The sequence below is a fragment of the Salvelinus alpinus genome, chromosome 22 (genome assembly GCF_045679555.1).
Source record: "Salvelinus alpinus chromosome 22, SLU_Salpinus.1, whole genome shotgun sequence".
Classification (NCBI taxonomy): Eukaryota; Metazoa; Chordata; class Actinopteri; order Salmoniformes; family Salmonidae; genus Salvelinus; species Salvelinus alpinus.
Genome location: NC_092107.1, coordinates 45,012,294 through 45,031,179, shown reverse-complemented (window position 1 = coordinate 45,031,179; position 18,886 = coordinate 45,012,294). Strand labels below are relative to the sequence as shown.

The window sequence follows — 18,886 nt, the reverse complement described above, 5'->3', positions numbered from 1 at the left end:
TACCATGTTGTGTTCTACCATGATGTGTTGTCATGTTGTGTTGCTACCATGAGGGGTTGTCAGGTGGTGTTGCTAAAATGATGGGTTGTCATGTGGTGTTGCTACCGTGATGGGTTGTCAGGTGGTGTTGCTACCGTGATGGGTTGTCATGTTGTGTTGCTACCATGATGGGTTGTCAGGTGGTGTTGCTACCATGATGGGTTGTCAGGTGGTGTTGCTACCATGATGGGTTGTCATGTTGTGTTGTTACCATGTTGTGTTGTTACAATGTTGTGTTGTTACCATGCTGTGTTGTTACCATGATGTGTTGTCATGTTGTGTTGTTACCATGCTGTGTTGTTACCATGATGTGTTGCTACCATGATGTGTTGCTACCATGTTGTGTTGTTACCATGCTGTGTTGTTACCATGATGTGTTGTCATGTTGTGTTGTTACCATGCTGTGTTGTTACCATGATGTGTTGCTACCATGATGTTTTGCTACCATGTTGTGTTGTTACCATGCTGTGTTGTTACCATGATGTGTTGTCATGTTGTGTTGTTACCATGATGTGTTGTCATGTTGTGTTGTTACCATGATGTGTTGTTACCATGCTGTGTTGTTACCATGATGTGTTGTCATGTTGTGTTGTTACCATGCTGTGTTGTTACCATGCTGTGTTGTTACCATGCTGTGTTGTCATGTTGTGTTGTTACCATGATGGGTTGTCATGTGGTGTTGCTACCGTGATGGGTTGTCATGTGGTGTTGCTAACATGATGGGTTGTCATGTGGTGTTGCTACCGTGATGGGTTGTCATGTGGTGTTGCTAACATGATGGGTTGTCATGTGGTGTTGCTACCGTGATGGGTTGTCATGTGGTGTTGCTACCGTGATGGGTTGTCATGTGGTGCTGCTACCATGATGGGTTGTCATGTGGTGTTGCTACCGTGATGGGTTGTCATGTGGTGTTGCTACCGTGATGGGTTGTCATGTGGTGCTGCTACCATGATGGGTTGTCATGTGGTGTTGCTACCGTGATGGGTTGTCATGTGGTGCTGCTACCATGATGGGTTGTCATGTGGTGTTGCTACCGTGATGGGTTGTCATGTGGTGTTGCTACCGTGATGGGTTGTCATGTGGTGCTGCTACCATGATGGGTTGTCATGTGGTGTTGCTACCGTGATGGGTTGTCATGTGGTGCTGCTACCATGATGGGTTGTCATGTGGTGCTGCTACCATGATGGGTTGTCATGTGGTGCTGCTACCATGATGGGTTGTCATGTGGTGCTGCTACCATGATGGGTTGTCATGTGGTGTTGCTACCGTGATGGGTTGTCATGTGGTGCTGCTACCATGATGGGTTGTCATGTGGTGTTGCTAAAATTATGGGCTGTCATGTGGTGTTGCTAACATGATGGGTTGTCATGTGGTGTTGCTACCGTGATGGGTTGTCATGTGGTGTTGCTACCATGATGGGTTGTCATGTGGTGTTGCTAACATGATGGGTTGTCATGTGGTGTTGCTACCGTGATGGGTTGTCATGTGGTGTTGCTACCGTGATGGGTTGTCATGTGGTGTTGCTACCATGATGGGTTGTCATGTGGTGTTGCTACCGTGATGGGTTGTCATGTGGTGCTGCTACCATGATGGGTTGTCATGTGGTGTTGCTACCGTGATGGGTTGTCATGTGGTGCTGCTACCATGATGGGTTGTCATGTGGTGCTGCTACCATGATGGGTTGTCATGTGGTGCTGCTACCATGATGGGTTGTCATGTGGTGCTGCTACCATGATGGGTTGTCATGTGGTGTTGCTACCGTGATGGGTTGTCATGTGGTGCTGCTACCATGATGGGTTGTCATGTGGTGTTGCTAAAATGATGGGCTGTCATGTGGTGTTGCTAACATGATGGGTTGTCATGTGGTGTTGCTACCGTGATGGGTTGTCATGTGGTGTTGCTACCATGATGGGTTGTCATGTGGTGTTGCTAACATGATGGGTTGTCATGTGGTGTTGCTACCGTGATGGGTTGTCATGTGGTGTTGCTACCATGATGGGTTGTCATGTGGTGCTGCTACCATGATGGGTTGCCATGTGGTGTTGCTACCATGATGGGTTGTCATGTGGTGCTGCTACCATGATGGGTTGTTGTCATGTGGTGTTGCTACCGTGATGGGTTGTCATGTGGTGCTGCTACCATGATGGGTTGTCATGTGGTGTTGATACCGTGATGGGTTGTCATGTGGTGTTGCTACCGTGATGGGTTGTCATGTGGTGCTGCTACCATGATGGGTTGTCATGTGGTGCTGCTACCGTGATGGGTTGTCATGTGGTGTTGCTACCATGATGCGTTGTCATGTGGTGTTGCTACCATGATGGGTTGTTGTCTTAGGTCTCTTTTTATATATAGGGTTGTGGTGTCTCTCGTCACAATGTGATCGGCTATGAAAAGCCAACTGACATTTACTCCTGAGGTGCTGACTTGCTGCACCCTCGACAACCACTGTGATTATTATTATTTGACCCTGCTGGTCATCTATGAACATTTTAACATCTTGGCCATGTACTGTTATAATCTCCACCCGGCACAGCCAGAAGAGGACTGGCCACCCCTCATAGCCTGGTTCCTCTCTAGGTTTCTTCCTAGGTTTTGGCCTTTCTAGGGAGTTTTTCCTAGCCACCGTGCTTCTACACCTGCATTGCTTGCTGTTTGGGGTTTTAGGCTGGGTTTCTGTACAGCACTTTGAGATATTAGCTGATGTAAGAAGGGCTATATAAATACATTTGATTTGATTTGAAATTTGTTTTGATTTTGTCCTACGTTTAAATTTTTTAATCCCAGCAACCGTGTCCGCAGGAGGCCTTTTGCCTCTTGGTAGGCCGTCATTGTAAATAAGAAGTTTTTTTCTTAATTGACTTGCCTAGTTCAATAAAGGTTCAAATATAACATTTCACTGAGCAGCCATTACAAACACAGGCTGTAAAACAGTGATCTCTGAGGTCATTACAGAAAATACCATAAATGTGACTGGTGGAGAGAGATGTGACTCTGGTGGAGGAGAGATGTGACTGGTGGAGGAGAGATGTGCTGTGGAGGAGAGATGTGACTGGTGATGTGACTGGTGGAGGGGAGATGTGACTGGTGGAGGAGAGATGTGACTGGTGGAGGAGAGATGTGACTGGTGGAGAACAGATGTGACTGGTGGAGGAGAGATGTGCTGTGGAGGAGAGATGTCCCTGATGGAGGAGAGATGTGCTGTGGAGGAGAGATGTGACTGGTGGAGGAGAGATGTGACTGGTGGAGGAGAGATGTGACTGGTGGAGGAGAGATGTGACTGTTGGAGGAGAGATGTGACTGGTGGAGGAGAGATGTGACTGGTGATGTGACTGTTGGAGGAGAGATGTGACTGGTGGAGAAGAGATGTGACTGGTGGAGGAGAGATGTGCTGTGGAGGAGAGATGTCCCTGATGGAGGAGAGATGTGCTGTGGAGGAGAGATGTGACTGGTGGAGGAGAGATGTGACTGGTGGTGTGACTGTTGGAGGAGAGATGTGACTGGTGGAGGAGAGATGTGACTGTTGGAGGAGAGATGTGACTGGTGGAGGAGAGATGTGACTGGTGATGTGACTGTTGGAGGAGAGATGTGACTGTTGGAGGAGAGATGTGACTGGTGGAGGAGAGATGTGACTGGTGATGTGACTGTTGGAGGAGAGATGTGACTGCTGGAGGAGAGATGTGACTGGTGATGTGACTGTTGGAGGAGAGATGTGACTGCTGGAGGAGAGATGTGACTGGTGATGTGACTGTTGGAGGAGAGATGTGACTGGTGGAGGAGAGATGTGACTGGTGATGTGACTGTTGGAGGAGAGATGTGACTGCTGGAGGAGAGATGTGACTGGTGATGTGACTGTTGGAGGAGAGATGTGACTGGTGATGTGACTGTTGGAGGAGAGATGTGACTGGTGATGTGACTGGTGGAGGAGAGATGTGACTGGTGGAGGAGAGATGTGACTGGTGATGTGACTGGTGGAGGAGAGATGTGACTGGTGGAGGAGAGATGTGACTGGTGGAGGAGAGATGTGACTGGTGATGTGACTGTTGGAGGAGAGATGTGACTGGTGGAGGAGAGATGTGACTGTTGGAGGAGAGATGTGACTGGTGGAGGAGAGATGTGACTGGTGATGTGACTGTTGGAGGAGAGATGTGACTGGTATTGGAACTGTTGGAGGAGAGATGTGACTGGTGGAGGAGAGATGTGCTGTGCCCTGGAGATCATTACAGAATGTCTCTTCATGAAACATTACAGTTTTATTACATTTAGCTATCCCCGTCTGCCTGGGAAAGAAGTTCTTCAATTATTTTATGACAGTTGTCAATCTCTCTAGAGAAATAAAATAATATCTACTTACTGCTAGTTGTGCCCACAAGATATCAACAACATTTTGACGATATGATCTTGTCAGTTGTCCATCCTTCCCCGAAGACTTTTTAGTGCACCAGCCAGACATTATATAAATAGTTTTAATCATTTAAAGAGGCTTTGATAAATATCATACTTTGGTATTCTCTGGTTTTAAAGTAATATTTGGAAGACCAAGTGAGCTGAGGCTATGGAAACATAGTGATTGGATAGGCCGGACATCTGTAGTTTACACTTAAAATGGATACATGCTGTTATACAACCCACAAGGCAAGACCCAGATGCAGGCACAGGAGGCAGATGGTTTGAGTCTTTGATATTTATTATATCCAAAAAGGGTAGGCAAGAAAATGGTTGTGGACAGGGAAAAAGTCAAAACCAGTTTATAGTCCAGGAGGTAGAGTATGGCAGGCAGGCTTGAAGTCAGGGCAGGCAGAGTGGTCAGGCAGGCGGGTAAAGTCCAGAAAACAGGCGTGGGTCAAAACCGGGAGGACTTGAAAAAGAGAATAGGAAAGGCTGGCACACAGGAAAAATACGCTGGTTGACTTGGAACATACAAGACAAACTGGCACAGAGAGACAGGAAACACAGGGATAAATACACTGGCACAGAGAGACAGGAAACACAGGGATAAATACACTGGCACAGAGAGACAGGAAACACAGGGATAAATACACTGGCAAAGAGAGACAGGAAACACAGGGATAAATACACTGGCAAAGAGAGACAGGAAACACAGGGATAAATACACTGGCAAAGAGAGACAGGAAACACAGGGATAAATACACTGGCACAGAGAGACAGGAAACACGGGGATAAATACACTGGCAAAGAGAGACAGGAAACCCAGGGATAAATACACTGGGGACAATGGGGAAGATGGGTGAAAACTGGAGGGGTGGAGACAATAACAAGGACAGGTGAAACTGATCAGGGTGACAAAAAACGTTTTAGAAAAATATATACTGTATGTTGCACAGTGTCAGGTAAATAAGCCATTCAAATGTAACTCACTTCATATTCCCTCCTTCTGTGTTGCAGATTTTTTCAAAACTGTAGCATGGAGGCAAGTGTCATACGCAGCAGTGTTGAGAATGAAACCGGACAGCTCGTCACTGCTAAGTTCACGGCCACAGCTTCGACACGGACATGACCACGGTGCAGGGATGTTGACTCCTGACTGGCCAGCATCGTTCTCCAACCATCACCTGTCTGCCCTCAGTCTGCTCAGCTCCCAGGAGGAATACAGTAGCCCAGGTCAGTCAGTCAGACAGACCTAACCCTAACCCTCAGTCTGCTCAGCTCCCAGGAGGAATACAGTAGCCAATGTCAGTCAGTCCCTTTTGCAGTCAGTGTGCAATATAACTGCAGTACACGTTAGTATAATTGTAGTCAGAGTGCAGTATAACTGCAGTACACTTTAGTATATTGTAGTCAGAGTGCAGTATAACTGCAGTACACTGTAGTATAATTGTAGTCAGAGTGCAGTATAACTGCAGTACACTGTAGTATAATTGTAGTCAGAGTGCAGTATAACTGCAGTACACTTTAGTATAATTGTAGTCAGAGTGCAGAATAACTGCAGTACACTGTAGTATACTTGTAGTCAGAGTGCAGTATAACTGCAATACACTGTAGTATAATTGTAGTCAGAGTGCAGTATAACTGCAGTACACTGGAGTTTAATTGTAGTCAGAGTGCAGTATACCTGCAGTACACTGTAGTATATTTGTAGTCCAGAGTGCAGTATAACTGCCGTACACTTTAGTATAATTGTAGTCAGAGTGCAGAATAACTGCAGTACACTGTAGTATAAGTGTAGTCAGAGTGCAGTATAACTGCAGTACACTGTAGTATAATTGTAGTCAGAGTGCAGTATAACTGCAGTACACTGTAGTATAATTGTAGTCAGAGTGCAGTATAACTGCAGTACACTGTAGTATAATTGTAGTCAGAGTGCAGTATAACTGCAGTACACTGTAGTATACTTGTAGTCAGAGTGCAGTATAACTGCAATACACTGTAGTATAATTGTAGTCAGAGTGCAGTATAACTGCAGTACACTGGAGTTTAATTGTAGTCAGAGTGCAGTATACCTGCAGTACACTGTAGTATATTTGTAGTCCAGAGTGCAGTATAACTGCCGTACACTTTAGTATAATTGTAGTGAGAGTGCAGTATAACTGCAGTACACTGTAGTATAATTGTAGTCAGAGTGCAGTATAACTGCAGTACACTGTAGTATAATTGTAGTCAGAGTGCAGTATAACTGCAGTATGCTTCAAATACTGCGTCCAAAACAACAGCCTTTTTTTACTGCAGTAATGGTGCAGTGTGACTGCAGTTACAGTGCAGTATAACTGCAGTTAAACTGCAGTACTCTACAGTTATTCTGCAATTACTGTGCCCAAAATACCACAGATGACTGCAGTTACTGTGCTTTTATCAGTTAGACATGGCGGGGATACAATAGTTGAGTAATCTTCTAGATCAGAAGGATACCAGATGGTAAGGGTTTGCATTTCCTGGACTATTGCATTTGTTCCATTGTATTATACTATATTATATTATACTATACTTTAGTCACAGCAAGTCTATTTCTTTGATTTGAACAGAGTTTGATTGAGCTTTCCTGTCACAATGGAACCTATGGACTGGTCAAATCAAATGTATTTGTCACATGCTTGGTAAACAACAGGTGTAGACTAACAGTGAAATGCTGACTAGTCCAGGATATACAACCTCTTCCCATCAGGAACTTTGGCAATCTAAATCAAATGCTAAAAGTTGTAATACATGAACCTGTCGAGGACCACTTTGCAAACAAGTGTTTTAATGAATGCATTTAAGCGCTATAGTCTGGTACCCCAATGTACATGTTGTTGTATACTTTTGCTACCCAGTTCATTTAAATTAAATCCACCTCTGCAGTGTGAGAGTCAGTGTTACTACTACAGCTCCATTGGGTTGCTCCATCCCTGTCTCTGCCAAGCTCAGCCTGCCCTTCAGACTGCATGGCCATGGATGCTTCCTGCTTGGTTAGACCCTGGGATGCATCCAAAATGGCACCCGTTCCCTATATAGTGCACTACTTTGACTAAAGCTCACTACTTTTGACCAGGGCTCTGGTCTAAAGGAGTGCACTCACTGGGGAATAGGGTGCCATTTGGAATGCATCCCCGGTCAGTCCGGAAATGAATCCCAGCTATCCATCATAGGCTGTGGATAGTATGTAGTGACCCGGTTCCTGCCCTCTGTGAAATTGAAGAGGGATCATGGCAATATCTGCCCCTCCCTGGACTCCCTGGACTCCCTGGACTCCCTGGACCCTTGTCACTGTAGGAGGAGAGAAGATGGATTTGTCAAAAAGGGAAGTATTTATTTCCAGAAGCCTAGGAGGCAGGTAGGCACACTGTGACTGACTACAGCTGGAACAAAAACATGGTTTCTATATTGGTCTGTGACCTACAGCTGGAACAAACACATGGTTTCTATATTGGTCTGTGACCTACAGCTGGAACAAACACATGGTTTCTATATTGGTCTGTGACGTACTACAGCTGGAACAAACACATGGTTTCTATATTGGTCTGTGACTGACTACAGCTGGAACAAACACATGGTTTCTATATTGGTCTGTGACTGACTACAGCTGGAACAAACACATGGTTTCTATATTGGTCTGTGACTGACTACAGCTGGAACAAACACATGGTTTCTATATTGGTCTGTGACTGACTACAGCTGGAACAAACACATGGTTTCTATATTGGTCTGTGACTGACTACAGCTGGAACAAACACATGGTTTCTATATTGGTCTGTGACTGACTACAGCTGGAACAAACACATGGTTTCTATATTGGTCTGTGAATGACTACAGCTGGAACAAACACATGGTTTCTATATTGGTCTGTGACTTACTACAGCTGGAACAAACACATGGTTTCTATATTGGTCTGTGACTGACTACAGCTGGAACAAACACATGGTTTCTATATTGGTCTGTGACTGACTACAGCTGGAACAAACACATGGTTTCTATATTGGTCTGTGAATGACTACAGCTGGAACAAACACATGGTTTCTATATTGGTCTGTGACTGACTACAGCTGGAACAAACACATGGTTTCTATATTGGTCTGTGACTGACTACAGCTGGAACAAACACATGGTTTCTATATTGGTCTGTGACTGACTACAGCTGGAACAAACACATGGTTTCTATATTGGTCTGTGACCTACAGCTGGAACAAACACATGGTTTCTATATTGGTCTGTGACTTACTACAGCTGGAACAAACACATGGTTTCTATATTGGTCTGTGAATGACTACAGCTGGAACAAACACATGGTTTCTATATTGGTCTGTGACTGACTACAGCTGGAACAAACACATGGTTTCTATATTGGTCTGTGACTGACTACAGCTGGAACAAACACATGGTTTCTATATTGTTCTGTGACTGACTACAGCTGGAACAAACACATGGTTTCTATATTGGTCTGTGACTGACTACAGCTGGAACAAACACATGGTTTCTATATTGGTCTGTGACTGACCACAGCTGGAACAAACACATGGTTTCTATATTGGTCTGTGACTGACTACAGCTGGAACAAACACATGGTTTCTATATTGGTCTGTGACTGACTACAGCTGGAACAAACACATGGTTTCTATATTGGTCTGTGACTGACTACAGCTGGAACAAACACATGGTTTCTATATTGGTCTGTGAATGACTACAGCTGGAACAAACACATGGTTTCTATATTGGTCTGTGACTGACTACAGCTGGAACAAACACATGGTTTCTATATTGGTCTGTGACTGACTACAGCTGGAACAAACACATGGTTTCTATATTGGTCTGTGACTGACTACAGCTGGAACAAACACATGGTTTCTATATTGGTCTGTGACCTACAGCTGGAACAAACACATGGTTTCTATATTGGTCTGTGACTGACTACAGCTGGAACAAACACATGGTTTCTATATTGGTCTGTGACTGACTACAGCTGGAACAAACACATGGTTTCTATATTGGTCTGTGACTGACTACAGCTGGAACAAACACATGGTTTCTATATTGGTCTGTGACTGACTACAGCTGGAACAAACACATGGTTTCTATATTGGTCTGTGACTGACTACAGCTGGAACAAACACATGGTTTCTATATTGGTCTGTGACTGACTACAGCTGGAACAAACACATGGTTTCTATATTGGTCTGTGACTTACTACAGCTGGAACAAACACATGGTTTCTATATTGGTCTGTGACTGACTACAGCTGGAACAAACACATGGTTTCTATATTGGTCTGTGACTGACTACAGCTGGAACAAACACATGGTTTCTATATTGGTCTGTGACTTACCACAGCTGGAACAAACACATGGTTTCTATATTGGTCTGTGACTGACTACAGCTGGAACAAACACATGGTTTCTATATTGGTCTGTGACTTACCACAGCTGGAACAAACACATGGTTTCTATATTGGTCAGCTCCATCCTGTCCCAGATTTATCCGTGTTTCTGGAGAAGATAAAGACATGTCAAACTAATATTTTAACATTTTCCAACAAGATAGAACTGCCAAAGGGGGCGGAGTTGCAATCTAGAGTTATGTTATACCTTCCAGGTCTGTGCCCAAACAATTTGAGCTTCTACTTTTAAAAATCCACCTTTCCAGAAAGAAGTCTCTCACCATTGCCGCTTGTTATAGACCCCCTTCAGCTGTACCTTGAACACTATATGTGAATTGATTGCCCCCATCTATCTTCAGAGTTGATACTGTTAGGTGTTATGAGTAACACCCCGGCCGTCCTACAATCTAAGATAGATGCCCTCAATCTCACACAAATTATCAAATTTATCAAAACAAGTCAGGTGTCCTTTATTAGTTCATGCACCCGAGAGTTGTAGCTCGACATTTTATTTCTCTGTAGTATTGAATAGTCTACTGTCCGGTTGAAAAATTGTCGATTATTTATGTTAAAAACAACCTGAGGATTGATTATAAAAAACGTTTGACATGTTTCTACGAACATTACGGATACTTTTTGGAGTTTTCGTCTTCCCTTCAGGACCGGAACGAACCTGTGGTTTTCTGAACATAACGCGCAAACCAAATGGCGGTTTTTGGTTATAAAACTAATCTTTATCGAACAAAAATAACATTTATTGTGTAACTGTGAGTCTCGTGAATGCAAACATCTGAAGATCATCAAAGGTTAGCCAAGCTAATTTGCGGCTAGCTGTTCTTACTGTTTTGTTTAGTGATTGATAAACTCACAAACCCTTGGATTGCTTTCGCTGTAAAGCATATTTTCAAAATCTGACATGATAGGTGGATTAAGAACAAGCTAAGCTGTGTTTTGGTATATTTCACTTGTGATTTCATGATTATAAATATTTTTTGCATTTTTTTTTTATTTGGCGCTCTGCAATTCAGCGGTTGTTTACGAAATTTATCCCGCTAAAGGGATCTGTGCGTCAAGAAGATAAAAGTGCTTTCCTCACCATGTTAAATAAGCATGCCCCATTCAAAAAATGTAGAACTAAGAACAGATATAGCCTTGGTTCACCCCAGACTTGACTGCCCTTGACCAGCACAAAAACATCCTGTAGCGTTCTGCATTAGCATCGAAGAGCCCCCGCGATATGCACCTTTTCAGGGAAGTCAGGAATCAATATACACAGTCAGTTAGGAAAGATAAGGCTAGCTTTTTCAAACAGAAATGTGCATCCTGTAGCACTAATTCCAAAAGGTTTTGGGACACTGTAAAGTCCATGGAGAATAAGAGCACCTCCTCCCAGCTGCCCACTGCACTGAGGATAGGAAACACTGTCACCACCAATAAATCTACAATAATCGATAATTTCAATAAAAAAAATTATACGGCTGGCCATGCTTTCCACCTGGCTACCCCTACCCCGGCCAACAGCTCAGCACCCCTGCAGCAACTTGCCCAAGCCCCCCCCCCCTTCTTCTCCTTCACCCAAATCCAGACAGCTGATGTTCTGAAAGAGCTGCAAAATCTGGATCCCTACAAATCAGCTGGGCTAGACAATCTGGACCCTCTCTAAAATGATCCGCCAAAATTGTTGCAACCCCTATTGCTAGCCTGTTCAACCTCTCTTTCGTATCGTCTGAGATCCCCAAAGATTGGAAAGCGGCCGCGGTCATCTCCCTCTTCAAAGGGGGAGACACTCTAGACACAAACTGTTTTAGACCTATATCCATCCTGCCCTGCCTTTATTAAATCTTTGAAAGCCAAGTTAACAAACAGATCATCGACCACTTCGAATCCCACTGTACCTTCTCCACTATGCAATCTGGTGTCTGAGCTGGTCATGGGTACACCTCAACCACGCTGAAGGTCCTAAACGATATTATAACCGCTGTCATGACGTTGGGTTGGGGGTAGGTTTACGACAGTCATAAATACCTCTTTCCCCCTTTTTCTCTCTCCCCACTATAACTGATGTGACATAAGGAAACCCATGGGTTAACATAGAGATTCTGGGTAACATCAGAAGTTGGGGGAAATGAACTATATTCTGGTAATCCAACCAACTGTACATATGCGGTGGTACTTAAGGTATATTATGTCAGTTCGGTTGCCCTCTGACACATTCTCATCAATGATAGAATGACATAAACGCTACTGTGAAAAGTCTAAACGTCAGAGGTATCGGATTCACATGGAATTGTTGTTTAATTCAAATGTTTGAATATGACATTGTTTGTGAAGAGGTGAAATGTAATTTTACCTTCCAAATGAGAGATCTGTGTTTTCATAAATTTGGCTTCTGCTCAACCAGGGGCCCGCCCCTGTGAAGAGACCTGGGTAATAGACTTTTCAGACACACCCCTCTACCTCCACTATATAAAGCCAGTGACAAAAATGTAACGCCCTGTTCCGGGTACATTTTGGATGACGATCCGATGTCAAGATGGTTCAGACAATAACTACAGAACTAGGCCAACATCAGCATGGACTTTGATTGTGAATGGTATGAACTTTGAACTCGTGTTCACTACAGAAGTGATATCTCCTAGCCGTTGAGTTGGCAACAGCTGCTACAAACGCAGGTTAGGAAGGACAGTCCGAGTATCCCGTCTACTACCCACAACGTTACTACAACGTCTCCCGTGACTACCAGAGACATTCTCCGAAGGACAGAGGACTCGGGTTGTCGATACGGCCTTCCATCTACCACCAACCTACTGAAGCGCAGCTCAGAGTAAATATGTATTGCATTTTCCTTGTCAAATGGGCGGTAATTTAGAATGCATAAGATACAATATTTACGAGAGCACCGCTTTTGCCCTGTTCCGAATCTCCCGCTCTTTCACTAAAATCCCGCCCCTTCCCTTTGTGTAACAAGCTGTCATATCTATTCCGCCCGCTAGGGACGTTTTCTGTATGACGTAATTTGTGATCAAGTTATGATTTAATTGTATATGTGTGATTCTGTGTGATTAGTTAGGTATTTAGTAAATAAATAATTAAACCCAATTTTGTATTGCTGATTCAACTTGTTAGCCAGGATTCTTGCAGATAACCAAGGACTTACAACTTTCAGATGAGACTGAATAAAATGACGATTAATGTGACGGCTATTTAGTAAAATATTACAAAATCTTTAAGAGTTTATTCGAAAGATAACAGCTCTATAAATATTATTTTGTGGTGTCCCTCTCTAGTTAATTCATATTTACATGATTAGTTCAATCAGGTTATATTAATTGCACATTATTTTATAGAATAGCATGTCATAGCAATCAATCTGGCATAGTCAAAGACACGACACCGCCATCGATAAAAGACAGTACTGTGCAGCAGTCTTTATCGACCTGGCCAAGGCTTTCGACTCTGTCAATCACCGCATTCTTATCTGCAGACTCAATAGCCTTGGCTTCTCAAATGACTACCTCGCCTGGTTAACCAACTACTTCTCAGACAGAGTTCAGTGTGTCAAATTGGAGGGCCTGTTGTCCGGACCTCTGGCAGTCTCTGTGGGGGTGCCACAGGGTTCAATTCTCGGGCCGACTCTTTTCTCTGTATATATCAATGATGTTGCTGTTGCTGCTGGTGATTCTCTGATCCACCTCTATGCAGACGACACCATTCTGTATACATCTGGCCCTTCTTTGGACACTGTGCTAACAAACCTCCAAACGAGCTTCAACGCCATACAACTCTCCTTCCGTGGCCTCCAACTTATTTTAAATGCTAGTAAAACTAAATGCATGCTCTTCAACCGATTGCTTCCCACCAATTGCTTCCCGCACCCTCCGGCCCGATTAGCATCACTACGCTGGACGGTTCTGACAAAGAATATGTGGACAACTACAAAACCTAGGTATCTGGTTAGACTGTAAACTCTCCTTCCAGACTCATATTAAGCATCTCCAATCCAAAATTAAATCTAGAATCGGCTTCCTATTTCGCAAAAAAGCATCCTTCATTCATGTTGCCAAACATACCCTCGTATAACTGACTATCCTACCGATCCTTGACTTCACGATGTCATTTACAAAATAGCCTCTAAAACTCTACTCAGCAAACTGGATGTAGTCTATCACAGTGCCATCTGTTTTGTCCCCAAAGCCCCATATACTACCCACCACTGCGACCTGTATGCTCTCGTTGGCTGGCCCTCACTACATATTCGTCACCAGATCCACTGGCTCCAGGTCATCTACAAGTCTCTGCTAGGTAAAGCCCCGCCTAATCTCAGCTCACTGGTCACCATAGCAACACCCACCCATAGCACACGCTCCAACAGGTATATTTCACTGGTCATCCCCAAAGCCAACACTTCCTTTGGCCACCTTTCCTTCCAGTTCTCTGCTGCCAATGACTTGAACCAATTGCAAAAATCACTGGAGCTGGAGTCTTCTATCTCCCTCTCTAACTTTAAGCATCAGCTGTCAGAGCAGCTTACCGATCACTGTACCTGTACACAGCCAATCTGTAAATAGCACACCCAACTACCTCATCCCCATATTGTTATTTATCCTCTTGCTCTTTTGCACTCCAGTATCTTTATTAGCACATCATCATCTGCACATCTATCACTCCAGTGTTAATGCTAAATTGTAATTATTTTGCCTCTATGGCCTATTTATTGCCTTACCTCCCTACTCTTCTACAATTGCACACACTGTACATATATTTTTCTATTGTGTTATTGACTGTACGTTTGTTTATATGTAACTCTGTGTTGTTGTTTTTGTTGCACTGCTTTGCTTTCTTGGCCAGGTCGCAGTTGTAAATGAGAACTTGTTCTCAACTGGCCTACCTGGTTAAATAAAGGTTTAGAGAGATATATATATATACAGTGGGGAGAACAAGTATTTGATACACTGCCGATTTTGCAGGTTTTCCTACTTACAAAGCATTTAGAGGTCTGTAATTTTTATCATAGGTACACTTCAACTGTGAGAGACGGAATCTAAAACAAAAATCCAGAAAATCACATTGTATGATTTTTAAGTAATTAATTTGTATTTTATTGCATGACATAAGTATTTGATCACCTACCAACCAGTAAGATTTCCGGCTCTCACAGACCTGTTAGTTTTTCTTTAAGACGCCCTCCTGTTCTCCACTCATTACCTGTATTAACTGCACCTGTTTGAACTCGTTACCTGTATAAAAGACACCTGTCCACACACTCAATCAAACAGACTCCAACCTCTCCACAATGGCCAAGACCAGAGAGCTGTGTAAGGACATCAGGGATAAAATTGTAGACCTGCACAAGGCTGGGATGGGCTACAGGACAATAGGCAAGCAGCTTGGTGAGAAGGCAACAACTGTTGGCGCAATTATTAGAAAATGGAAGAAGTTCAAGATGACGGTCAATCACCCTCGGTCTGGGGCTCCATGCAAGATCTCACCTCGTGGGGCATCAATGATCATGAGGAAGGTGAGGGATCAGCCCAGAACTACACGGCAGGACCTGGTCAATGACCTGAAGAGAGCTGGGACCACAGTCTCAAAGAAAACCATTAGTAACACACTACGCCGTCATGGATTAAAATCCTGCAGCGCACGCAAGGTCCCCCTGCTCAAGCCAGCGCATGTCCAGGCCCGTCTGAAGTTTGCCAATGACCATCTGGATGATCCAGAGGAGGAATGGGAGAAGGTCATGTGGTCTGATGAGACAAAAATAGAGCTTTTTGGTCTAAACTCCACTCGCTGTGTTTGGAGGAAGAAGAAGGATGAGTACAACCCCAAGAACACCATCCCAACTGTGAAGCATGGAGGTTGAAACATCATTCTTTGGGGATGCTTTTCTGCAAAGGGGACAGGACGACTGCACCGTATTGAGGGGAGGATGGATGGGGCCATGTATCGCGAGATCTTGGCCAACAACCTCCTTCCCTCAGTAAGAGCATTGAAGATGGGTCGTGGCTGGGTCTTCCAGCATGACAACGACCCAAAACACACAGCCAGGGCAACTAAGGAGTGGCTCCGTAAGAAGCATCTCAAGGTCCTGGAGTGGCCTAGCCAGTCTCCAGACCTGAACCCAATAGAAAATCTTTGGAGGGAGCTGAAAGTCCGTATTGCCCAGCGACAGCCCCGAAACCTGAAGGATCTGGAGAAGGTCTGTATGGAGGAGTGGGCCAAAATCCCTGCTGCAGTGTGTGCAAACCTGGTCAAGAACTACAGGAAACGTCTGATCTCTGTAATTGCAAACAAAGGTTTCTGTACCAAATATTAAGTTCTGCTTTTCTGATGTATCAAATACTTATGTCATGCAATAAAATGTTAATTAATTACTTAAAAATCATACAATGTGATTTTCTGGATTTTTGTTTTAGATTCCGTCTCTCACAGTTGAAGTGTACCTATGATAAAAATTACACACCTCTACATGCTTTGTAAGTAGGAAAACCTGCAAAATCGGCAGTGTATCAAATACTTGTTCTCCCCACTGTATATACCTGGTTAAATAAAGGTGAAATAAATAAAAACTAGAAAAAAATATTCCCTTGTTTACCTGTTCACCAAATGTTATTTTGTACTTTTAGAAGTATTAATGCAGGATGTTGTCATTGATGCTGATCTGCTTCTGAAATGATATAGACATTGTAGTGCTTTGTAAATCCCAACTGGAAAAGGTATGATGATTCCAGGAGATTTTACACACGTTGATAAAGTCATAGTAGAACACAAAGAGAAAAGAAAAAACACTAGGCCTGTCATGTCTACTAAGAACTCGTCAGATCCAGGACCAGAGACTAGAGTCAGTATGATGTGGGGTCAATGACCAGAGACTAGAGACAGTATGATGTGGGGTTAATGACTAGAGACTAGAGACAGTATGATGTGGGGTCAATGACCAGAAACTAGAGACAGTATGATGTGGGGTCAATGACCAGAGACTAGAGACAGTATGATGTGGGGTTAATGACTAGAGACTAGAGAAAGTATGATGTGGGGTCAATGACCAGAAACTAGAGACAGTATGATGTGGGGTCAATGACCAGAGACTAGAGACAGTATGATGTGGGGTCAATGACTAGAGACTAGAGACAGTATGATGTGGGGTCAATGACTAGAGACTAGAGACAGTATGATGTGGGGTCAATGACCAGAAACTAGAGACAGTATGATGTGGGGTCAATGACCAGAGACTAGAGACAGTATGATGTGGGGTCAATGACTAGAGACTAGAGACAGTATGATGTGGGGTCAATGACTAGATACAGTATGATGTGGGGTCCATGACTAGAGACTAGAGACAGTATGATGTGGGGTCAATGACTAGATACAGTATGATGTGGGGTCAATGACCAGAGACTAGAGACAATATGATGTGGGGTCAATGACCAGAGACTGTATGATGTGGGGTCCTTGACTAGAGACTAGAGACAGTATGATGAGGGGTCAATGACCAGAGACTAGAGACTGTATGATGTGGGGTCCATGACTAGAGACTAGAGACAGTATGATGTGGGGTCAATGACCACAGACTGTATGATGTGGGGTCAATGACTAGAGACTGTATGATGTGGGGTCAATGACCAGAGACTAGAGACAGTATGATGTGGGGTCAATGACCAGAGACTGTATGATGTGGGGTCCATGACTAGAGACAGTATGATGTGGGGTCAATGACCAGAAACTAGAGACAGTATGATGTGGGGTCAATGACCAGAGACTAGAGACAGTATGATGTGGGGTCAATGACTAGAGACTAGAGACAGTATGATGTGGGGTCAATGACTAGATACAGTATGATGTGGGGTCCATGACTAGAGACTAGAGACAGTATGATGTGGGGTCAATGACTAGATACAGTATGATGTGGGGTCAATGACCAGAGACTAGAGACAATATGATGTGGGGTCAATGACCAGAGACTGTATGATGTGGGGTCCTTGACTAGAGACTAGAGACAGTATGATGAGGGGTCAATGACCAGAGACTAGAGACTGTATGATGTGGGGTCCATGACTAGAGACTAGAGACAGTATGATGTGGGGTCAATGACCACAGACTGTATGATGTGGGGTCAATGACTAGAGACTGTATGATGTGGGGTCAATGACCAGAGACTAGAGACAGTATGATGTGGGGTCAATGACCAGAGACTGTATGATGTGGGGTCCATGACTAGAGACTAGAGACAGTATGATGTGGGGTCAATGACCACAGACTGTATGATGTGGGGTCAAACACTAGAGACTGTATGATGTGGGGTCAATGACCAGAGACTAGAGACAGTATGATGTGGGGTCAATGATCAGAGAGTAGAGACAGTATGATGTGGGGTCAATGACCAGAGACAGTATGATGTGGGGTCCATGACTAGAGACTAGAGACAGTATGATGAGGGGTCAATGACCAGAGACTAGAGACAGTATGATGTGGTGTCAATGACTAGAGACTAGAGACTGTATGATGTGGGGTCAATGACCAGAGTCAGTATGATGTGGTGTCAATGACTAGAGACTAGAGACTGTATGATGTGGGGTCAATGACTAGAGACTAGAGACTGTATGATGTGGGGTCAATGACCAGAGTCAGTATGATGTGGGGTAAATGATCAGAGACTAGAGACAGTATGATGTGGGGTCAATGACCAGAGACTAGAGACAGTATGATGTGGGGTCAATGATCAGAGAGTAGAGACAGTATGATGTGGGGTCAATGACCAGAGACTAGAGACAGTATGATGTGGGGTCAATGACCAGAGACTAGAGACAGTATGATGTGGGGTAAATGATCAGAGACTAGAGACAGTATGATGTGGGGTCAATGACTAGAGACTAGAGACAGTATGATGTGGGGTCAATGACCAGAGACTAGAGAAAGTATGATGTGGGGTAAATGATCAGAGACTAGAGACAGTATGATGTGGGGTCAATGACCAGAGACTAGAGAAAGTATGATGTGGGGTAAATGATCAGAGACTAGAGACAGTATGATGTGGGGTCAATGACC

At 43.9% G+C, this 18,886-nt stretch overlaps 1 protein-coding gene across 1 annotated transcript in view; it reads left to right on the top strand.

The window, feature by feature from the left end:
• The window catches only part of LOC139549548 (contactin-5-like), a 785,449-nt gene that overhangs the window by 236,899 nt on the left and 529,664 nt on the right, over positions 1–18,886 (top strand). Inside the window, exon 4 of the mRNA XM_071360158.1 lies at positions 5,443–5,658. Coding sequence (XP_071216259.1) covers positions 5,443–5,658 — 216 coding nt within the window. The remainder of the gene's footprint in view (positions 1–5,442; positions 5,659–18,886) is intronic.